Source organism: Cyprinus carpio, unplaced genomic scaffold, assembly GCF_018340385.1.
Source record: "Cyprinus carpio isolate SPL01 unplaced genomic scaffold, ASM1834038v1 S000006644, whole genome shotgun sequence".
Taxonomy (NCBI): Eukaryota; Metazoa; Chordata; class Actinopteri; order Cypriniformes; family Cyprinidae; genus Cyprinus; species Cyprinus carpio.
Genome location: NW_024879271.1, coordinates 76,821 through 102,683, shown reverse-complemented (window position 1 = coordinate 102,683; position 25,863 = coordinate 76,821). Strand labels below are relative to the sequence as shown.

At 35.7% G+C, this 25,863-nt stretch overlaps 1 protein-coding gene across 1 annotated transcript; it reads right to left on the bottom strand.

The window, feature by feature from the left end:
- Positions 1–24,279, bottom strand: LOC109070214 (pre-mRNA-processing factor 40 homolog A-like). The gene is given in 27 exon segments (XM_042755160.1): positions 1–561; positions 664–801; positions 1,103–1,164; positions 1,280–1,373; positions 1,509–1,595; positions 4,609–4,704; positions 4,810–4,947; positions 6,573–6,689; positions 6,774–6,865; positions 7,257–7,371; positions 7,952–8,085; positions 8,241–8,391; positions 10,787–10,895; positions 11,564–11,728; positions 11,886–11,950; positions 12,556–12,661; positions 12,943–13,158; positions 13,795–13,825; positions 15,641–15,755; positions 16,223–16,333; positions 17,789–17,833; positions 17,944–17,966; positions 18,050–18,077; positions 19,844–19,927; positions 23,089–23,229; positions 23,338–23,418; positions 24,210–24,279. Coding segments are annotated over 27 exon segments (2,637 nt in total). The 5' UTR covers positions 24,213–24,279; the 3' UTR covers positions 1–471.
- Positions 24,280–25,863: the final 1,584 nt, after the last annotated feature.

Genomic DNA, 25,863 nt, shown 5'->3' with positions numbered 1-25,863 from the left:
CATTGTTTTTTATAGTTTATTTGTCAAAATTCAAGTTAAAACCAATGCTGCAGACATTTTTCATACCAATAACATTTTCCAAAAACGGCTTTTACAGACAATCTTACAGATTAATCTGAAGTTGAATAATAGGTGTTTTATGCAGGCCTGTTCATTTTTTCCAATTTTATCAGCAATGTTTAAAACTATTGGCAATAACAAATATACAGCTACCTAAAAAAAAAAGGTTCTGCAGTTAAAGGCAACATAACACTCGCAACCTCTGAAAATAACCTTACAAAATCAAACAAGCCCAGATCAAGAGTGCTGATGTTCAGACAATACTGTCTCAGAGAGACTACACGAGTCAATGGATTCACAGGCAAATCACTCAGATGCTCATCGATATTCTGTCAGCACACTGCAGAAGGATGCAAAACACATTACAGGAATGCAAGTGAAAGAGAGACGGACAGACTGACAGAGAGTGATTTATGGGGCATCCAGCTGCTCCAGGAGAGTGCGCCTCCTCTTTTCCAGCTCTCCTTCACTCAGTTCGCTTCCGGACGTATCCCATCCACCCTGAGAGAGAGAGACAGAGGGAATCAGATCACATCTGGGTGCGAGTAAATGAGAGAATACAAAAGAAAGCAGATATGATCTATCTCAGATATGGTCGCTTACCTCCTCTTTTGTACTCTTTCTTTTGGGGGATTTCTGTTTGGATTCTCCACGTGACTTCCCTCTGGATTTGTCGTTCTCTTTATCCTTCTCTTTCTCTCTTCCTTTCCGCTCTTTCTCTCCTTCAGACTCAGGGGAGGCCTGCAAAACAAAAACAAAAATCACGTGAGACATTCACCATATTGCTCATTATCCAGTAACAGCCATTTAGAGTTATACACTTTAATGATATTTAATGAATGTGAGTAAACATGTAGCACCATAGAACTGGACATAATCTGAGGAATAGACGGTTCTGGGAATTTAATAAACACTCATATCCAGTATGCTGTATTCAGTCCCACGACTGTATCAATAAATGATGGAGAAAGCCATCATCCATTTGCGAATTGTGAATGCACAAGAAAAAGATATTAAAGAAGTTCAGTTTTTCTCTACTCACTGATTTGTGTCGTCTCTTCTTTCCCTTCTTCTTGTGTTTCTTAGATTTCTTGTAACTTCTCTCTGTAAAGATCAAGATCACATGATGGTCACTGAGAGGCTGCTGTTAAAGGCTCATGATGTATTCAGTATTGATGTGTTGTGCAGGACACAGATATCGATCCTAAACGTCACTGACCAGACTCCCCAGAGGACGAGTGCTCGGAGGGAGATTTAGATGCTGAGAGTTTCTTCTTCTTCGTGTGATACTCATCATCCTCTGACTCCGAGCCCTTCCGTGAACAAACACACCGGACACAGTTTAGGAGGATGAGTGAGAAGGCATTTTACAGTAGTTATGAAGAACAGAAAATGCCATTAAAACATTTCTGAATGTATGAAATGAGACGGCTAGAGGAAGCACTCACTGATCGAGATCGGGAACGTTTTCTGTGGTGTTTCTTGGATTTCTTGGAGTGTTTCTTAGTCTTTGAATGATGGTGTTGACACTCGTGCTGTAGAGACAGACCACAGACATAACCACTGCTTTAGCTCAGAGGCTTTCCAAGGTTAATTTTCTCTTAGGAGTTTAGATATGAGCAGATATGAGTGACAAGACAAACTGTTAAATACAGTACACAGGCATGTGATGAGATTGAGGCAAAGTTCCATTTCAGTTTATATACATCTCCCCCCCACACTTACTATATCATCATTATATTAAAATATATATCTTGACTTATATTGTAATATATTCTATTGTACTGTAAAAATAAAACGCAGCACTTAATAATCATGATATAATATAATAAATAAAATACCTGGCAAAAGTTTGGAAACATTACAGTTATTAATGATTTTGAAATAAATCTCCTGCTCACAAAGGCTGCATTTTGATGAAAAGTCAAGTAAAAACTGCAATATTGTGAAATTTATATATATATATATATATATATATATATATATATATATATATATATATATATATATATATATATATATAATCTTTTCAATTTTAATGCATTTCAAATGTATTATAATATGTTTTAAATATATTAAATGTAATACATTTTATATTAATATATATTAAATGTAATTTATTCCTGTGATGCAAAGCAGACTTTTCTCCAGATCTTTCAGAAATCATTACAATTTGATGTAATGCTTAAGAAACATTTCTGATTATTATCAATGTTGAACACAGTTCTGCTTCATATTTTGTGTGGAAATGGTGATGCTTATTATTCTTCAGGATTCTCTGATAAAGTTGAATGGACAGCATGTATTTGCATTTATCAAATATATTTATTAAATTTCTTAAAGCATTTATTAAATATTCATCTTTTGTAACATTTTAAATGTCTTCACTTTTCACTCACTTTAATGTATGATGAATAAGATTATTAATTTCTCTCTCTTTTTTAAATCTTACCACAAATGTTTGAGTGGTATCACTGCTTCCACAAAAATGTTAAGCCGCAAAATGGTTTTCAACATTGATAATAATAAACAGTAAATGTTTCCCGAGCAGCAAATCAGTAGCCTGGGTGCCAGCCCGAACCCCGCCCACAACATTTTTTGGACGGGAAGTTCGGTCTGGACTCGATCCATTGAGGAGTAATTATGCTCGGCTCCCAGAAGGCGGAGCCAATGAAATTGCCAGGGCGGGCTTTAATCGATGATGGACAGGCTATCTGCGGTTACGTAAGATAGGGCGTCTTGGAAGGTAGGCTCACGATCTCTTTTCTCTGAAGCCTCAGATGAACACGCTTCTTCAGCTTTGTCTCTTTCGTCGTCTTTCCATTTTTTTAAAGTTAATCAAGTCGCGTTGCAACCGTGTAATAAAGTTGAGACAGGGCCGACAAATGCGATAAGATTTATTTTCATTATTGTCGAGATCTAATCCTAAACAGAGAACTTGTTCGTATATACATGCACCTTTTGTGTTTCTCTCAAAAATGTTATTCGTGCTTGTAAGTACTCCGCGAATTCTTAAATTCTTTTTACAACAGCGGCAAAGATCATTTACACTCATTACTTTCCTACTTCTTCCAGCGTGCGTGCGTGCAGTTGAACTCTATGCGTTGCTCAACATACGTCACTTACTGCGTTGTTCTGATTGGTTGTAGGTCTATCCAATTGAGTGCTGAGTTTTTTTTTTTACTGGTTCAGTTAAGACACGCCCCATAATTCAAGTGCAATGGAGCAGTATCAGACTCACATTCTGCCTAGAATATGAGTATGACGAAGTCAGGCTAGCAAATCATAGTATTTGAGTGTGTTGTGGTGGGTCTAGTGAAATGATGTTTTATTCTTTGAAAGGCATCTGGTTTATATGTTTTTCTAGTGATTAATGCTGAGTTCCCAAATGCAAATGAAAGCGACTCAACACTAGGGATATGCCGGTATCAAATTTTCCTGTTGCGATTAATTGATAATGTTTTATCACGGTATTAAAATTAGTTTCAAAAAAGTGGTCATAGTACAGTATATCAGGTTTAATAACTTTTTTCTTATAACAAAAATAAATGAACATTTAAATATAATAAATACAAAAATATATTTAAAGTTAAAAGTTTTACACTGATTAAAGTGCAAAAGAACTTTAAAGACCCATAGGTATCACTTTACAATAAGACCTCATTAGTTAACCTTAGTTAATGCTTTAACATTCACAATGAGCAATAGCTACATTTGCAACAGAGATTAATCTTTGTTAAAAAAATACAAGTCTTAGATCATGTTAGCTCATTAAATAACAGTTGCAACTTTTGATTTTAATGTGTTATTAAATATTGGAATACCTAAGATTAATGAATGTTCAGAAGAATTTTTCATTGGCAGTTTGTTAACTAATGAAGCCCTAATGTAAAGTGTTAATGAACAATAAACAATCAAAACACTTTCAAACAATATCTAGGGCATGTTGTAGTCCAGATTAAAATGGAAAAAAATTATGAAAATATATAAACATTATTTTATATTATTTAAATGTTTAGAAAGTAGCAGCTGCTTTATTCATGGGGTTTCCAGGGTAACGGCTGCATTTTCTGCAGTTTAGCGCCATCTGCTGTCAGAGAGTGAATGTGCTTTCATTCAGCTCGTCTCTCACGTGTTCCTCCACATGCTTTTCATGCATGCTTGTTTTCATCAGAGCTCACACGTCTTTCAAGCAGCACACAGCGGTGTTGTGCATTTTGACCAGTTGATGGGAAAAGTATTCTTAAAATGCATTCCAAATTCTGAATAATTTGTAATATATAATTATTCTCGGTATTTAGAAGTGCCCACGATAACAATATCGTGCATATTCATTACCGCGATATATCGCATTACCGAATATCGGCACATGTCTACTCAACACTGAAAACAGTACTGTGTTGATTCACATGATTCATGAGGGTCATGATTTTAAGCCAAAAAAAGAAACAAAAAGAAAAACAGAATTCCAGCCCTGGGTCAATTCTTTTAAATATGAATCTGGTTGCTTTAAAACGTCTTGTAAAAGCATTAATAATTCTTTCATACCTCTAGCACGTGCATGAAGTCTTTGAATATCCTCTTCCTCTCGGACTCCAGCGTGATGTCCTCAAACGCAGGCTCTTTTAGGAATCGCTCTCGCACCTGAGTCAGCATCAACACACATCATTCAGTGGAGCAAGATAATACAGTCTAGCTAACAGATAAAGTATATAATCATTGATATTTTATTTTAATAGCATGACATACTCCCTCCCATGTGGCCTCAGGCTCTAGAGGGGGCGTGGCCTGTTTCAGCATGCTCTTAAACGCCGCCTCCTTCCTCTTCATCTTCCTGGCCTCCTCCTTCTCTCTCTCCCTCTCACGTGCTTCAGCCTTCTCCAGCAACTAAAAACACAGATTCAGCACAAACAGATCAAACACACTTCTGAAGTCCATGTAGGCAACACAGAATCCAAACTGAACGGAAACCTCATAAGCGGCTGATTTGAACAGTTCTACAAAAGCAGCAACTCACACAAACAGCACACAAAGTGCAATAGACAATAGAACTAAATAAGCCCTACTAAATAGAAAAATACACGGCCCACAGTAAAGATTTCCAGTTTAAGTTGCCGTAAAATCAGATTAAATGAACTAGCCCAAAATTCACCACCAATCCCATTAACTGATATAGATAGTATTAGCCAGTCTTGGTTCTGTACTTGTGTACATACTTGTTCATCTTTTAATTCCTCTATTTTGCATTTCAGTGATTTAAATTCTCAGGGGTAAAAGCAAAAAAAAAAATCCTGAGCCTGAACCTTTTTTCCGGGGGCAGGGCGGGGCAGCACATGCAATGACTGGCAACTTTAACATTTGAAAGGATACAATGGAAAAGTTAATGCTTTCTTTATACAAACTGAATAATTTTTTTTTTCATGAATATATGGTTGACCTGAATGAAAGTTGTATAATACACTTGGAAAATTATGAGCTATATCACCACTTAACAAAACCTCGCAAACAAAAACACACGTGAACAGGACACAGAAACGAGTGATCTCTCATGTAAACAGATGCATATTAAAAATAATGCTATCATCAGCAATAGACAGCATATAAATGAAAAATGCATAATGTTAGGAGTAAAATGTTGATCCAGGAAGTGGTATATGTCTGTGCAAGCTTTGGAGGTGTTGATGGAAGTTATTTACTGGATTTATGCCTTGATAATTGTACTGAATATTATCAGGATGTAGTTTTTGATAAAAATGTGATTTCCTCACCTTTTTGCTCAAAATTATGCATCTTTTATGAAACCTACCTATATTCAAGTGTTGATAAAAAAAAAAAAAACGCTTTAAGCTAGAATAAACCAGATATTCATCAAATATTGATACAGCAAAATATACTGGAGGCCATCAAATTTTAGTGAAAATCATTAAAATCGCTGGCAGTGGCTGACAACTTTAAAAAAAAAAAAAAAAAAAAAATGCTAGTGGGGAAAGAGTTAATGGTTATTTGCTGAAAACATTCTGGAAACCATGCATTTTTTCAGGACTTTTTCATGAATAGAAAGTTCAAAAACAGCATTTATTTGAAAAATCTTTTGTAACATTATAAATGTATTTACTATCATTTTTGATCACTTCTGTTCAATTAAACGCACCCTTGCTGAAAAAGTGTCATTCTAACCCCAACATTTTGAATGGTATTGTATCAAAATTTCCACAAAAATATAGGCAGCACAGCCGTTTTCAACACTGATATTAATCAGAAATGTTTCTTGAGCAGCAAATCAGCATATTAGAATGATTTCTGAAGGATCATGTGACACTGAAGACTGGAGTAATGATGCTGAAAATTCAGCTTTATTATTTCAACTCCCTTCTCTTGTCCATGTGGGACTAGTTTGTTACAGCCTTCTTAAGCATAATGTGTTGCTTTTAAATGTAACTGGGCATTTCATTACATTTTGGAACAATGTCATTTCACTAAAAGTATGAATAACAGCAAGGCAGTCTGCTTACACTGTTGAAGGCCAGTTTGATGTTCCCTGCATCCAGCGTGGTGGCGCGTTTATCAGAACTGATCACCGAGCCAAACTCCTCAAAACCTGTGTTGACCTCCACCAGCAAGCCCTTATCCTGCACGAACACACACACACACTTCATCAAGGGCTTCAGCACCGATCTGATGTCAAACACTGACCGTCACAGTCTCTCACTCACCCTCAGGATGTCTTTAATGATTCTCTTCTCATCATGATAACGAGCTTTCAGATCCTCCACGTAAAACTTGAATAAGTCCAGAGGGGTGGAGCCTAAAAACACATGCAAAGCATAGCACGAATAAGCAACTCATTATTTTTTTAAATAATAATAATAAATAAACACCAATATCTAACAGCATTACATATTTATCATATACAATAAAAAACTACTCTGAGAAGTAATGTAGTCTTAATCATATATATATACAATTTTTTTTATTTTTTATTTGTCATTTAGTTTGTATTTTGTTTTAGATGGCCCAAAATAAGAAACTCTGGTCTGTTTTATGTGCTGATGTACCAAAGTCATGTGGAGTTCACAGACTGTACCAGTGAAATGGAGACAGCGTCACAAATGAGGCTAGGACCCTTTTACATTTATTATTCATCAGCATCAAAGCCTGCCACGCTCTGAGTGTTTGTGCGAGAGAGAGAGAGAGACCTGGCTGGCCCAGCATGTTGTTGAAGCGGATATCAGCGCTGACGGTTGGGTACATCTCCATCCAGGCAGACATGGAGTGCAGCTGCCCGTGATCGTGAAGCTCATCCAGGAATTTCTGAAACACACACGCAACACTTCACAAACATGTCAACACTCTTGTCCTTTACTCATCAGTCAGTCTGCTTTAGCAGTCTTCATGTTCTCAGAGAGAGAATGGTTTTTAGCAAGCCACTGGTTATAAAAAAATCATGGCATAGTTTGGTTTGGTAAAAATTTTAGTGTTTCAAAAGTTGCATACAAGCACTCTAATGTGTGTAATTTGATCCAAACCAGTCTGCAATGGTGTCAGAAGATAGTAACATGGGAGATTTGTGTAGTTGACAATTCAGCATTAGCTGTTGTTGTACGCAGTTAAAAGCCATATTATCGATACATTGCCATTTATCAATAAAAATACTATAAGCATCAGTGGAATGTTTAATGCAATTTATTATATATTTTTTAATGATGCTTTAGCATTCAGGCTTTCTTACTGCACAATGATCTGCAGTTCCCTTAACTCGGTCAAACAGATCATCTGTCATCACAGCTGATATTCCAGCATCAAGTTCCAGTTAATCAGGGTGAGAGCTTTTCATATTAGAAAGCTGGATGTGATGCAGCGGACAAACCAGGACAGAGTCCACATGTGTCACCTGGAAAGACTCTCTGTTCTTGCGCTGTCTGCGTCTCTCTCGCAGCAGAGTCTTCTGTTTCTCTTCCTCCTCCTCTTTCTCAAGAGCGCGGATGTGTTCCTCGAAACAGATCAGAGCATCTTCCTTGTCCATGTCTAACACACACACACACACAGACACAAAGGAAGATAAAAGCTTTCTCTATATCAAACACACTCGCTCTCATTATGCAGGTTAAAAGCATCATCATGTGGAGGTGGCAGATTGTGTGTGTGTGTGTGTGTGTGTGTGTGTGTGTGTGTGTTCATACTCTGTAGCTCCTCATCTTCAGCAAAGGTGGGGTTATCCAGTAGGTACTGCTGAGCCTCAGACCACGTAGTTCTGTATGTCACATTGGCCATATTGTCCAAAATGTTCTTCAGAGCTTCCCAGTTCCTCTTCCGCAGCTGCTTGGCTTGTTCCTGAAACAAAGCATTGAGCTGCAATCATGACACAACAATATATATATATATATATATATATATATATATATTTATTTATTCAAATTCTTATTTTTATTAAATAATTAATTAATCGTTATTTAAGAAAAAAACTAAAGCAAACCACCAATACAACCTGAAATACTGACTGATTCATGTTTAAAAGTTTTATATATATATATATATATATATATATATATATATATAGATATATATATATAGATAATATATATATATATATATTACATATATACTACCATTATATATATATATACACATATATATATATACACACACACATATATATACAGTCATGGCCAAAAATATCGGCACCCTTGGTAAATATGATCAAAGGCGGCTGTGAAAATTAATCTGCATCGTTAATCCTTTTGATCTTTTATTTAAAATAATTCACAAAAATCTAACCTTTCTTTGGATAATAAGAATTTAAAATGGGGGAAATATCATTATGAATTCAATGTTTTTTCTCAAATACACGTTGGACACAATTATTGGCACCCCTAGAAATTCTTATGAGTAAAATTTCTCTGAGGTATATTCCCATTCAGATTAACAATTTTGAGCACTCCAGTGTGATTATAAACATGACATTATCCATCCAAGCCTTCCTGTTTCACAGAAATATAAATATGAGGGAAAACAAAGCCCAAATTCCCTTAATCATCCATCACAATGACAAAAAACAAAGAATATATTTCTGATGTGCAGCAAAAGATAATTGAGCTTTACAAATTAGTGAAGTGGCTTTAAGAAAACAGCTAGAACAATGAAAATTCCCATTTCCACCATCAAGGGCAATGATTAAGAATTTCCAATCAACAGAAAATGTTTCGAATCTGCGTGGAAGAGGATGTGTCTCTATGTCATCCTAATGCACAGTGAGAAGGAGTGTTTGACTGGCTAAAGACTCTCCAAGGACCACAGCTGGAGAATTGCAGAAAAAAAGTTGAGTCTCGGGGTCAGAAAACCTTAAAAAAAATTGTCAAACAGCTCCTACATCACAACATGTTGTTTGGGAGGGTTTCAAGAAAAATTCTCCTAGCTCATCCAAAAACAAACTAAAGCATATTCAGTTATCAGACACGACTGGAACTTCAAATGGGACTGGCTTCTATGATCAGATAAAACTAAAAAAAATTGCTTTTTAGCAGCAAACACTCACGATGGGTTTGGTGAACATGTGTACAATGAAATATGCTGCTGTATTTTTTATTTTCTGGGCCTATATTTCTGCTGGAGGTCCTGGACATCTTGTTTAGATACATGGCATCATGGATTATCAAATACCAACAGATAAAAAAAAAAAAAATCACTAAGTGACTGACTCTGTTAGAAATCTTATAATGGGCCACGTTTGGATCTTTCAACCGTACAATAACCCAAACACAAACCTCAAATACAACACGAAAATGGGTCACTGAGCACAAAACCAAGCTTCTGCTATGGCCATTCCAGTCCTCTGACCTGAACACTATAGAAAATGAGTGTGGTGAACTGAAGAGAAGAAGCACCAACATGAATCTAAAGGGTCTGAAGTGATTCTGGATGAAGGAATGGTCTCTGATCTTCTTATTATCCAATGAAAGGTTAGATTTTTGTGAATTTTTAAAATAAAAGATCAAAAGGATTAACAATGCAGATAAATTTTCACAGCCTTCTTTGATAATATTTACCAAGGGTGCCGATATTTTTGGCCATGACTGTATGTATGTGTGTGTATGTATATATATAATTTTTCTTTTCCTTTTTTATTGTATAAGTGGTTGGCAAATATAAACAGCCTACTGTTTAACTAATGAGTTATATTACTTGGAAGAATTATTTACTGATTTTTCTACTAATAAATAGAATTACTTCTAGACAATGTGTATTGCGGTTGCTAAAGTTTTATAATTATAATAAGCCACTGTGTGTTAGTGATTTTACAATGCGTCACACCTAACAACATCCCTTAATCACTCTAATGCACAGCCACATCTGGTTTATTGCCTGGTAATTGAGTTTGAACATTAAAATGCATCTAAACGAAAGTGATATCAGCATTTAAATGGTTAAACTGGGAAAAAAAAAATAATAATAATTAGCAGGTTATCAGATTATTAGTGTAACATATATATATATATATATATATATATATATATATATATATATATATATATATATATATATATATATACACATATACAAGTGGGAACAAGTGGCTTTGAGATACATATATATATATATATATATATATATATATATATATATATATATATATATATATATATATATATATATATATATATATATATATATATATATATATATATATATATATATATGAGAGTGCAGTGATGAAAAGAATCAGACAAACCTTCTCTTTCTTAGCTAAATAAAACAGCACATCTTCATAGATCTCCTGCCTGTCTCTCTCAGGAACACATGACCACACTTCCTGATCGCCAAACATCTGCTCCGCTTTCCTGTACAAGACGAGAGAAACTTACAAACAAGCACTGCTTAAAGAACAACAACTTTTTCCATTACATTTCATAAAGCACGATTTCACCCATGTGTGAGAGTAAAGACATTGCTGCAGTTCATTAGTTAGTCAGCAGGGGCAGTGATGTTACAGGATATTTACACCACAGAACTACTTATTAATAACAGAGTATCTCTGAGACCTTATGACACAGTGCAGACAGGAACTCATGAAAAACACAGCTATTTAAAGCCTGATTACAGGTGAGATTAACACCAATAGCATAATTTAACTTCGTGACAAAACCTGACAACATGTCACCATGACAGTGCTGATGTGGTTTTAATTATCTAAGTAAGTGGGGGAGTAAAGTTCAACTGCTCTGAATCAATGACAGACAAAAATCATTAACCCTGTTTAAAGTAATACTTATTAAAATTGAGAGTGGTGCTGGTGCATGCAAAACTCCACTATGATGCGGGAGTGATGTGGAGGTGATTGCCAGGGCACTGCTATGCAGTTGCTAAGGTGTTCTGAGTATATTTTAGTGTGTTGTTATACAGTTGCTAGGATGTTCAAATCTCCAACCCAAGGTAAGAGGTCTACACTGTAATTGTTAATTTTAAACAGGCTTGATTAAAGTTTCATCCAAACAGTTTTAAATCTCACTTGTATCGTGTGGTTGAGGTCATCTTCTCGTGGTTCTCCAGGAAGCGCTGGAAAGTCTCTTTAGACTCCTTGTATTTGATTCTGGCTTCTTCCTTTTCCTCTTTCTCTGTCTGGACTTTATAAGCATTGAACGCCTGTTTCTTTTCACTTAGCTTGGGCAGAGCACTGAACACACACACACAAACACACACACACACACACACACGCAGACACAGAAAGAGATGTGAGCAGTTCAGTGAAGAACAGCAGGGACACATGCACAACAGGAATGGGATGCAAATGCTATTAAATGTCATTAATGCTGTGTGCAGTATTTGGATACCTGTAACGAGGGTCGTTGATTATCAGCTTCATTGCCTGCTCCCATGATGCATTGGAGGATACACCCTATAGTCATATAGAGTGAGAGAGTCAGAGATGCAATTTTACTTTTCTTGTGACTCAATAATGTATGTTTGTGCATCAAAGCAGAAAAAAGGTTGACATTTAAAAGCAGTAGTAATAGTGCATTACTGCAAACTTCCCAGGAGGAAGGCAGCACAATGTCATTTAGATTCGCTAAAGAACCGAATTAGTAATCAAGAAATTTTCACAAGTTGAAAAAATACTGAGCGATTTTAATTTGACTGAATAGATTTGATTTCTCATGTCATTGTCAAGAGGCATAAATGGGCGTCCACTGAGAGGGGAAGAAAAACAGCAGAACAGTAATAAAAAGGTTTGGAGAAGTAGATCTCTGACGTCACAAAACAGAAAGTTCTTCATCCATTCTGAGCGTGTATTTCTCAAAGGCTGTCAGGGGTCTGTGAAGCGTGCGATTTCACCGTCTTCTGTTTCACTCCAGTCTAATCACACTCGCAGCAATTAAACAGCCGCGGCTCTCTCAGGAGCACTTTGTGTGCCAAATTAAAACACACTAAATTTAGAAAGACCGAGCCGGAATATCAACACCTCCCTCCTCACTACAGGCGAGAGAGAGGGGGAGAGATTACCTTTTCTTTCAGCAGTTCTTTAAATGCCTGCTTTGCCTCCTCTTTTGTGTTCCACTTGTAAACTTTCTTCACCAGCTCAGGTCTCTCCTCCTTCGAAACATCATTACTGCAAATAAATAAATAAATAAAACATTTAGTAGAAAATTGCATAGTGCATGATGGTCACAGACTCCAATTTATTAGCTTCAGACTATAATCCAGTCGGAGGATAACAACATTGATTTTCATTTGTCACGTCTCCTTTAAATGACTTTAAAGTCTGCTAGTGTATGATGGCCAGTTTTTCATCGGTGACTATTACAGAGTCGGTAAGTGTATGATGTCCGTTATTTTAAGATCTGTGCAGTTTTTAAAAGTCGTGTAGCGTATGTGTTGAGGGTTCATTACCTGGGTTGTGTCTCTACGCTGGGCGCTTCCTCAGTGGAGTTAACGGTGACATCACTGCTGACCTCAGCAACCGGAGCAGGCACGTGAGACGGCTGTTCCTCTGTGGCGACTGTCGCCATGGTAGCCTCTGTCTCAGCAACTGCTGCCACGGTAACAGAGGACTCGCTCTGAGATATAAGAGCAGGTGTGGTGCCAGGAGCCACAACATCAGCCGTTTCACCAGACACAAACACAGATTGAAAATTATTATAGTTGGATAATCTTTGAATTTCTAAAAAAATAAAAATATCGTATGGAAATTATATTTATTATGTAGTTAAAAAAAAAAATCTAAATTTCAGTAACACAGAAAACTACTCTGACCCTGGACGAAAAAAAAAACAAAACAGTATTAATGTTTTACTTTATTATTAAGACATTAATTTGTGTAAAATGTGTAGTGCTGAACCTGCACGTTTTCCAACAATGAACAGTTTTCCACTAATAGTAAAGCGTTCTGAAACCTAAAACTGCTTTCTGTAAATCTAACAATATACTGAAAGGATAGTTCACCCAAAAATGTTTATTCTGTCATGAATTATTAACCCTGTCAAAGCAAACATGTTTGAGCTTCCATTTACCAAATTTGATGAGCTCTACGTATGTGGGTTGATCAATGTTTATATGTAAAGATAAAGACGTGTCTAAATTAAATGTTCATCATTTAATTGCTCAATTGATACAGATTAATTTGTGTTGAAGATGAACAAAAGAGACAGAAGGGTTTGGAATGACATGAGGGTAAGTAAATGACATTGTTAGTTTTGGGTGAACTAACCCTTCATGGTCTCAGTAATTAAAGCTGATGCTCACCCGTTTTCCTCTGCCTTTATCATCGCTGAAAAAAAGAGCAAAAAAAGTTAAACCATTTCCTCATGTGAGATTTCTGGATGTGTGTGACAATTAGACTTGTGTCGGTATTCGGTATTGCGATATATCGCGGTAATGAATATTCACGGTATTGTTATCGTGGGCACTTCTAAATAACCGTGGAAATTATATATTACAAATTATTCAGAATTTGGAATGCATTTTAAGAATATTTTTCCCATCAACTGCTCAAAATGCACAACACCGCTGTATGCTGCTTGAAAGAAGCGTGCGCTCTGATGTAAGCAAGCACGTAAGAGAAGCACACGGGGAACACGTGAGAGACGCGCTGAATGAAAGCACATTCACTCTCTGACAGCAGATGGCGCTAAAATGCAGCCCTTACCCTGTAAACCCATAAATAAAGCAGCTGCTACTTTCTAAACCATTTTTAAATAATTTTAAATAGCCATTCAGATTTGTGGATTTGCTATGGTGTTCATCACAGAGCCAAATACTTAAATATTTAGATTTAAATTGGGCTATTCATTTTCAAACTTTTTTTAAAAAATTTATCTGGACTACAACATGCCCTAGATATTGTTTGAAAGTGTTTTGATTCTTCATTGTTCATTAACACTTTACATTAGGGCTTCTTTAGTTAACAAACTGCCAATGAAAAATTCTTCTGAACATTCATTAATCTTAGGTATTCAATATTTAATAACACATTGTTAATATATTTGTAATTATGTCTGTTTTTTGTAGTGCGGATTTTCACTAAAGGTATAAATTACCTAGATAACTCAGTATGTTGGGTAGGTTAAAGAAAAACTACAACTCCCACCATTGGACTACAACTCTCCTACCTGGCCTTCACAGGTGTGGTAATCACTGTTGATTGTCCTGATCACAGGTGTGGTAGTTAAGTTTGATTGCTACATTTATTGTCTGTATGCCCTGAGGATGGTCGTTTGACCGAAAGCTTGGTAATTAAATTTGTGACAAGGATTCAAGTGTGCAGACAGTTTATTTTTTGTTGTTTTAATTGTTGTTTGTCTGGCACCTTGGTGATCGTGAGTGCGGTTGTAACTCTTCTAAATAAACACATTGTTAAAAATGAAAAGTTGCAACTGTGTTATTTAATGAGTAAACATGAACTAAGACTTGTATTTTTTTTTAACAAAGATAATAACTTCTATAGCAAATGTAGCTATTGCTCATTGTTTAGCTGTGCATTTATTGAATGAGCACTATGCGATGTCCCGAACTGATTACACTATATTTTATGTATTGCACTATATTTTATGTAAAATCCATTTTCTATTTTTAAACTGTCTTAAAAGTCTTTTTAAATCAATTTTTAAATCATTTTCAAAGTTTCTTAAATCGCTTGTTTTTATTTTTTGAGGTTATTTTTCTTCATTTTTTTTACTTTTTTTTATGTAAAGCACTGTTGAATTACCATTGTGTACAAAATGTGCTATATAAAAAATAAACTTGACTTGTGTTAAATGCATAATGTTAATGCATTAACTGAGGTTAACTATGATGTCTTATTGTAAAGTGATACCTATTGGTTTAATAGTTCTTTTGCACTTTAATGTGTAAAACTTTTAACTTCATATATTTTTCTGTATTGCTTTATTGTATTTAAATGTTCAGTTATTTTTGTTATAAGAAAAAAGTTATTTAACCTGTTATACTGTATTATGACCTCAACTAAATTTCAATACCGTGATAATACCGTATACCGTGACAAAAGCATTATCAATTAATCGCAACAGGAAAATTTGATACCGGCATATCCCTATCCTCATGTGAGATTTCTGGATGTGTGTGACATTGTTGTTTTTTATTTATTTTGGTTTTGTAGGTCGTGAATTTTTTTTGTTTGAGTTGTAGTAATAGGGCTTCCCGGTGTCTGACTTGTACTCTTTCCACGGGCATTTGGACAACATTTGCTGCAAAACACAAACTTCTTTAATTTCTTTAGTTTCAAAATACACAGTTATTACATAACAAATGAGAATAACTCGGTGCAAAGGAACATTTGAATAGAAACAAAATGATCTCATATTTTGTATTTTATATTATATTTTGTATTAAGTTTTATATTTCAACCTAGCTTTCACTTTCACTGTCACTTAATATACATACATTTTCCCATAAACTTATTTTATTTAAAAACATTTAAAATTCAGACAATACAATACAATACAGAAAATTATTAGTTTGGTTCAACAATTTGTGTAGTCTAAACTAATATATGCATCTAAAAACACAGTGCTCTTTACTTGTCTAACATAAACAAACAAACAAGACTCTCAAATGCCGAATATGCCTAAACGTCATAACCTCCTGAATGAACAGTAATTGGCAGATGAAATATGACGGTGCAAGCAAGAAGGATGTGTTGACCTTTTTTTACCTCTGCAGGTGATTTGAGTTCATCTGGTTTCTCCCAGGTGGATTGTTTGGTCTCTGTGTTGTAGTAATATGTTTTTCCATCCAGGGATTTGTGCTCGGTCCATACTGACTTCTGCAGGAGACATCATGAACAGTTTGCTCAGTACATCATTAGTGACTAGTCATTTCATCAGCCACATCCTCCAGTCGATAGTGGAGTTGTAAAAAACTAGTACATGCCGGCTAATTACATCCAGAGCATTCATAGTTGAATTATTATTGTTCCCTCTTCTGTAGGAATGGGAATTGTAAAGAATTTAATTACCAACTCTGCTTCTAAACCTCATTCAAAAGAATAGTTAACACAAAAATCTAAACTCACCCGCAAGTTGTTCCAAACCTGTATGAGTTTGCTGGTTCTGTTGAACACAAAAGTAGATATTCTGAAGACTGTTTGTAACCAAACAGTCGCTGGTAGCCATTGATTTCCATAATATGAAAAAAATAAATAAATACTAAGTCCATGGGGACTCAAAACTGTATGGTTACAAACATTCTTCAAAATATCTTCTTTTGTGTTCAACACAAGAAAGAAATTCATACAGGTTTAGAACAACTTATATATATATATATGTATTTATTAGGGGTGTCGCGATATACCGGTATTGAAGAAAACCGTGATATTCAAAGCAACAATTATCGATATCGTGTTCATTTAGTGTGTGAAGATATACTGCAATATTTAAAATGAACAGTTCTCTTATGATAACACCACATGTAAATACTCCAGCTCCAGTACCTGGTTAAGCTCCCAGGGGGCAGTATTGTGCTTTAACGCTGACACCTGTCAAACAAGAAGACGACGCAGTGCTCGCAGCTACTCCAAGGAGAGCCGTGTTCACCAGAGTAAGTTTCCATTATTTTACTAGTCATAGAATGGGAAACGTTGTATTAACCTGTTAACAGCGGTTTTCCGTGTTCATATATTTAAGTAAAGGGTGATTATTTTAATAAGTACTGCATTTTCTTTACTTGTCTTATTTTTGTTTTTGCAATCAATACGGCCTGTGCGTAGTAACACTTTATTTCTTTGTTCAAATCTATTAACAGTTACACGATTAAAACTGATCTTGAAAAACTGAGCAACACATTGCTACATTAAACTCTGTAAAATGTTAAGTTGGTCGCAGTGCCATGCACTTAATGCCTCATCTGTGGTCAATCTTCAATAAGGTTCATTAGTTAAATTAATATAAATAACAAATAATAAACATTATTTCCACAGCATTTATTAATCTTAATGTTATTTTCAGCATTTACTTATGCATTATTAAAATCACAAGTTGTGTTTGTAAACTTTAATGCACTGTGAACTAACATGAACAATGAACAACTCTATTTTTATTAACATTAACAAAGATTAATAAATTGTGTAATAAATGTATTGTTTATTGTTCATAGGAGCTTCAAGGAAGACAAAGAAAGCCACACACACACACACACACACACTCAAACATACTTTAAGCTGTACTGTAATTTCAGGCATATATATAGTGTTTTATGACCGATAATAACTGTTGTGTCTTGCCTTTTTCGGCTGTTCATCAGGCGAAGACTCAGTTGATATGGCGCTCTAGGAGGAAAAAAAATCCATGAAAAAAGAAAAAAAAAGTATTCTGTCTTCAACAATACAAACTACAATCCTAACTAAACAATATTAACAAAAATGTTGTTTGTTCTTACAGTTGTTCCAGGAGCAGCCGGTGCTAAAACAGAACAAAACCAATTATTACATTTAGAAATATTAATCAACAATATGATTTTCATTCAAAACTATTTAATCTCTCACCTGCAGACTCCACTGGACTTACACCGGGCTGAAAAGAGCATAAAGAAAGAGGTTTCATTACAAAAAGTAAACCTTTCAATGGAATAAGCTAATTTGTGTGAGATATCTTATAAAGGATTTGAAACTTCACATCATCCAAGAAAGCCCTGTCAATGACTGTTGGAATTAAATTAGTCCATGAGCAGATCTATCAGGGCTAACTTCATTAGCAGCCTCCTTAACCCAAATTACAGGAAAGAGAAATGACATCCTGATTGACAGCTCCTGGTTTCGGCATCTGATCAGATGTCTTCAAGTACAGCTCAAAGCCTGCTGCTAATTATTACTGATGCTATCAATATTTAATATGCTTAACTAACGACAGGCTGTTTGATGCTTAATATAGCTGATTAAATGAGAGCAGATCTTAATCACCACCGAGGAGGTGTGCTCAAAATAAAGAACTGCACTCGTATGGTTCGTTTGTTCTTATATATACACTGTACGGAAACTGTGTCCTTTCATCCATATTCATTAGTGATGTAATGCTTTGAAACACAAATGAATTAAGCCACTGTCTTCCTTTTAGAAATACATTTAAAATGCAGACATTAAGTGAGTCATATCATACACTTTAACATTAAATATTGTAATGTTAGTAATTTTGATTACGGTCATATTTTAATATAGCTCAACATAGTTTTTAACTGCCCCATCCATCGGTAACAGCCTCTTTGCAAAACTGAATTACACAGACTGAAATAAAATGTGTCATACCATTCAAAAGTTTGGGGTCAGTAAGATTATTATAATAATTATTTTAATAATATTAATGCTTTAATTCAGCACGGTAAAATGAATAAATATAAACAGTGCTTTCAGAAACTGAAATCAGGACTTTTTGGATTGAATAAATGAGTGCATGTAAACATACCTAATGCATGTTATTTTTGGACCAAGTTCTGAAGGTTACAGTATGTTTGTTTTCCCTTTATTTACACTGTAGTTTTCATTAGCATTTTCCACCCTCTCTGAGAGGCTCCTGAATACTGTAAATGTGGATGATTAAGCTCATGATTGTGATACCATGATGATTTCTGAATGCTGTTTTTGTGGTTTCATTTCAAATAGTTTGCATGAACTACAAAGCAAGAAAAATCATGTTGTCCTTGATGTGATGCCTTTATTAAAGTCTAACTAAAACTGAATAGTAACGAAGTAGGGCTGGGCGATATATCACATGCGATTGTCACACACATTTCGGTTCATTGGTTCCCTGATTACTGCTAAATCGTCATCACCTGCTTTCAGATGGAGCGGCATTTAATAGACAGAGCCGTAGTTCACTGACAAGCTACGCAATATCGCGTTCATTATCGAAGGTGATTCATCTGGGATAATGAACGTGATATTGCGTAGCTTGTCAGTGATCTACGGCTCTGTCTATTAAATGCCGCTCCATCTGAAAGCAGGTGATGACGATTTAGCAGTAATCAGGGAACCAGCTTTACTGACGAAATGTGTGTGACAATCACATGTGATATATCGCCCAGCCCTATAACAAAGTGTGCTAATGCAGGGAAGGAGATGTACAGCATCACACTGAAATAAATTAGCAGAGCAAGCTAATCTCTTCCACTACTATCACTTGTGTCACATGGGTACGTGCTATAAAATAATGGTGTTGATTCTAAATTGGGACATTTTCCCACTTTGCAGTGTGTTCATTAGGGTTATTCTGACACTGCTGACAGCATGTGAGGGTCTATATTTAACCGGTGCTGGTGGAGTAGTGTGATATACAGGCTAGCTTACTGGTCCAGTAGGCTGGATTGATGCAGCTGGCATACGTGGGGGCATCATCATTCCTGGCATCATTGGTGGCATCATGGCTGGCATCTAAGAAAAGAAATGAATTTCATGAAAAATTCATGTGAACTGCTAATTTCCCTCCTACGTTGCACAGGGGGAGATCAAGGTTTGAGCTGAGCGTAGTCTACAGTCCCTCATTACAGTCTGATCCTCACACTCACAGCCAAAAACATCCACTAAGATGCCATTCATCTATTCACACACACACACACACACACACACACACACAGATGAAGCATCAGGTCCATTTTTTTAAATTGCATGAAATTCCAAGAAATGTTCTGAATCATTTGTAACCCAATAAATCTTCTCTATAAATATGATAAGCACATTTATTTGTGGGATTCACACTATAACTATAAATACTAATAGTGATGGAGTCTTAAGGTCCACTCACACAAAGAATGATAAATATAACTGTATTAACGTCCACACCAATGGATGATAACATTCTGTGTCTTTATAAATGCACACTGCAGTTTTTTAAAAGCTTTTTAAAGTGGATTTTGATTGGCTGTCGTTGTCTTCATTGTTCATCTGCTGAAATCAAAACGCTCAGAAAGTAATTCCCACAGTATCGTCCCACATTGTCGATATTGTTATAGCTGTTGTGTGGATTTTCTTATTCTCAATGAATCAGAATGATTCATTTTTGACACCAGCAGTGACTTTTATCAGAAGAGCAGGGGTCTCATTTATGAACATTGCGTACACTCAAAAAGGCGATTGAAGTATGCGTATGCAATTTTCCACACACATATCGGGATTATTTATCAAAAATAAACTTGACTGAAATAAGTACGGACATTCTAGACCATGCGTACAAACTCTTTTTCCTGGAGTGAGAAAAGTAATGAATGAGATGATTTAAACTTGGATTTTTCTAATAATTACTGAATTAACAATAAAACACATTACTTTCCTCATATTCACACGTGTCAGATTTTAGTTCTTTAAATATTCTCTGCTGTAATATGTACAATATAGCTCTTCAAAATTATTAGATAACAATTATTTGTAGCACAACCACTAGTAAACCAATTGGCAAATCACTTTAATTCTGAATCACTGTAATAATAACCCAATCATTATTTAATTCAGCACCCACCAAACTTCACATTATTAGACAAAATCTGACTCACAACAATCACATGTAACAATCTTTGTCCAAATTTGCATACTCTCAGAGAATATACTACAGTTGATGAAGAACTTAATTTGACCATTAATATGACTACCATCTAATACGCAGTAAATCCACCAACATACATTGTGTTTCTGTTCATACAGGTAGGCTACTTTGCATGTGAGAATTAGGGATGGTTTTCGAATATTTGATTAGTCGATTTAATTACAGAATATTGATTAGGCTGTGCGATTATTTTCTAAGGATGTGAACCGTGCCCGAGCACATCTGACCCCCAAAGCCCGGATCGGTTGACTAATGTGATCACTCCGTGCCGCTCAGTTTAATCAGGGTGCGGTACGCATGCAGTGTGAACGCTAACCGCACCTGAGCAGGGAACTACTGATACGTGCAGAATGATTACGTGAACATTTCTGAGCGGCAAACGCAATAGATCTATAAAGCAATATGTTGTGAGAGGGTCTTCTGTGTCACCGCATCCCAAACGACTCAAAATAATAAACCACAAAGTTAACAAAACGATGCACTCCACTGTGCTGAGTGAGGAACTTCCTGTTTCCCACGTATGAAGTCGTGATTACGAGCTAGCTGCATTAAAATGATTTGTTATTTGTTGAAAGAATAAAATGTAATATTCCACTGGTTGATAACCATAAACATTTACTGCCCATATATAAAAAAAAGTCAACTCTGTTATGTTGATAAATAAATAACGTTATGTGACTATTCACAAGCTTTTAATTATGGTATAAATGCTTGGAAATAATATGTAACGTTTTAATCGCAATAAGCTTTGGGCTTTGTTACTTTTATTATAACACAAAGCCTGAGCCTTCTGTCAATTTTAAGATAAAATACAAATAATAAATGTTTTTTACGCTCTTTAATCTGTAGTGAGATATTCGCCTCCTTTCAAGCGGCATGTGAATCAATTATTTTCCTGTTTAATATTTACAGCACAAAATAAAAACGAATAAAATATTTGAGCGCATGTTGAAAAACAAACAGAACAATTTAATACAAACGAGTGTCTCGTGAAATAAATCCATTTGAGTTTAAAAAATCGTCAGTAAGCCTATTGCTGTTTTTCGTGTTAAATGTGAAGAATGACAGGTGCCACATACTTTTTTTTGTCGGAGTATACAGGTGCAATATAATCACTTCTACTTCACGCAATGTAACATGATATTATTATCGTAATTTTGACTTTATTCCTAAAATATTATGACGCTAATCTTATTTCTTTTTTTGAGAAGGATAAACTGATCAAAAATGCTCAACTCATTGTCTTGCGCTGGCCGCTTGTAGGCTATCTAAAAAACAAACAAACTTGAATTTAACAAACATAAAATGTTCCAATCATATTTCTGAATTAAATTAATAAAAAAAATCAAAACGAAATATGACCACTTTGCCATTAAAAACCTAAACTAAACTATTATAATGGCTGCAAGAGCAGCTGTGTAATGAGGACAGCGACACGGGATCGGGTCGGACTCGGGCAGATGTAATGTGTTTTAAGCCTAATATTCATGGCTGAATTAATCTGTAAAGTTTTTTTATTAAATGCTATTATTGTTCATGCTCATTTTTAAAATAGAAATGTCCTAGGCTCCTACAGCCTTGTGCGCAGTTGATAATCGACGGACTGTTATGTTAATAAGTGCCGTCATTCGGTTATGTTATATTAATATGTTTCAGCAATCATACAACCATTAACCGGCTTGGGTTAGGATCAACTATTCTCTAATGAAATAAACAGTTTGCTATCATACAGACTGAAAGCCTGAATAGTCTCTCTCCCTCTCTCTCTTTTTATGCGTGCATGGGTGCGTGCGTGCATGTGCGGGAGGGGTGCGATTTTCGACTACTAATCGAATAATACCCAGCGATTATCGAATATTACTTTTGCTTAAAATGCACATCCCTAGTGTGAATTACCATGTCCATAAGAAACCATGTACAAACCTGATTTAAAAAAACTGCATCCTCTCAAAGAGAAATCTGACTGCCATAAGCAGTGTTTGCTGTTAGCTCTTACCTGTCCTATGGGTGGAGCTCCCATCGGGGGTATCATGGGGGGCATTATTCCCGGGGGCATAGGGGCCATGCTGGGTGGCCTCTGGCCCATGGGTGGCATTCCCATTGGAGGGAAGTGAGGCGGGATTCCTGGTGGCCCCATTAGAAAACAAAAATAAATTCTAGGCATGAATGAAGGTGAACACAACCAAGCATTTGCAAAGAGAGAGAGAGACGGCTTTACAGTAAAGACTTTCCAACACCAACTTACAAAGGGCGGAGGGATTCCTGAAGGTGGTACACCAGGAAAAGGTGGTGCTTGACTGGGGCCACTATTAGCATCAGTCGAGGACTGTTATGAACAAGAGAGTCCATTACAGTAACCACTACAGCTCTGATAAAGATGCTGCACATCACTGACTTAAAGTGTGATGAGGTTTTCACAAACCTGATGTAATCTGACCGAGCCATACCTCACATCCAAGCTTACTTATATGAGCAGAACTATCAGTGGCAGATGTTTCCTAAATAGTTCACTCAAACCAACTAGCATAACTTCAATGATATTAATAGACAGACTTCATGTGTAACTATAGCAAACCAGTGATTTCTAATCTTCTTGCCCTTAACAAACCAAGCAATTGAGAACTCAATCAACTGTCATCAGAGTTTGGCAAATCAAAAGTTCTCCTAACTTCATTCGGGGATCGATCAACTATTAGTCGCCGATTATCAATATAAACTCAGTTTATCATACAAGTCACTGTGATGGACTTTATATCCTTAAGTCTAACACAGTCACTCTGTTATAGGAAACGGATAATCATAAACAAACTGCTTACAAACATAAATGTTTCACACAATCAGATATGTAACGCGTCTAATACATGTGCATTAAAAATCACAATAATAAAGCCAAACTCTCGTTCAAACACTCGTTAGCTTTAGCTTTAGCACCAGTCACTCATTCACATTAGCTTACATGCTAACCAACATTTATTTTGCCTATAATATACCCATCACTTCACTACAAGTCTTTAACCCAAGCGAGTAAACCGTTTATTGTTAATATGTGTCATTTGTAAATACTAGAATATGCCAGTTTGGTGTTTATGTTAATAAACTGTCTGTTTTTGGACTCACCATGATGACTGAACATGCAGCGGCTGTGGCCCTCCGCGAGACAAAAACCTACGCTCTGATTGGCTGCTGCGTGCCGGGTTCAAACTACAGTAGGTGTGTTTCAAGTTTAACAACACTGGGTAGAAAGTGCGCATATACTAGGTAGAAGCGCGGGAAATTACAACATTGGAGGGCTGCGCGAGAATTACGCAGATCTGAAGCTTGAGTACAAGCAACATTTAGGCAGCAACGATGAGCTGTCATGTTAATTGTGTGATAAACAACAGTGGAGTAATAAAGTAAATAAACAATAAAAACATATTACTTAATTTAATATTATTAAACTTTTTATGAAATATTGTGATTATAAATATTATTATTTAATTTGTTTATACCTATTTCAATATCTAATCTAATGCATTAAGTCTTTGAATTTTTATTCTGTGAAAATGCAATGTATTTATTTACAATTAATGAATGTAAAACATTTTATTTAAATTAATATTAATTTATTATAAATATGCATGTATTTAACTCATACATCCTAATGCCCACAATAGAATGGCATCCTAGTAGTGGCACTGCATAGTCCGCACATTTTAAATGCACATATGACTGCTAAAATACAGTTGTGTCAACACTTAGGAGTTAGCTAGCAGGGATGATGCAGTTTTGTAGGCCAAAACCTGGAAATTAGTTAGCATTTTAGCACTTACAGTTCCATCGTCCTGAAGTCAGTGGGTTTTTTGAGTGGGTTTTAAGGTGAATGCCTTAAATAATGTCTGTGGTCAACACAAAATACATTAGTAATACCCTTGTGATTTTTTTTTGTCTGGACTATACAGGTTGTCAGGGACATTCAACATCATACAGGTAAACTCACTCACACACTAGTCGCTTTCACAGCCTCTTGGTTTTTATAATTGTGCTCACTCTTGCTTATTATTCTAACAAACACGTCTCAGGGAAAATGATAAATAAAGACTGAAAGAGTTGTCAGAAACTTAAGTTGAAGCCACGCGTCATTCACTTATTTTGCTTTTTACTTCTGTTAAGATTTTTATAATGAAATGTGTAAGAAAACCAAACGTGTAAGAATCATAAACATTTCTTGGTCACATATTTTCAGCAGTAATTCAACAGCCAATGGAAAAAAACTGATTTTTAACCTTTTTAAATCTTGCTTATTACTTATAAAGCCCTGAATGGTTTAGCACCTCAGTATTTGAACGAGCTCTTGTTACATTATAGTCCTCCACGTCCGCTGCATTCTCAAAACTCTGGCAATTTGATAATACCTAGAATATCAAAGTCAACTGTGGGTGGCAGAAACTCTGGAATAACCTACCTAACATTGTTCGGGTTGTTGGAAATCTCTGTCAGTTTAAATCTAGATTAAAGACCCATCTCTTTAACCTTGCTTACACATAACACACTAACACATTTCTAATTTTCAAAACCGTAAAAGGATTTTTAGGCTGCATTAATTAGGTCAACAGGAACCGGGAACTCTTCCCAGAACACCCGATGTACTTGCTACATCATTGGAAGAATGGCATCTACGCTAATATTAGTCTGTTTCTCTCTTATTCCGAGGTCACCGTAGCCACCAGATCCAGTCTGTATCTGCAGTCACCCGGATCCAATAAGTATCCAAACAAGATGGTGGATCAGC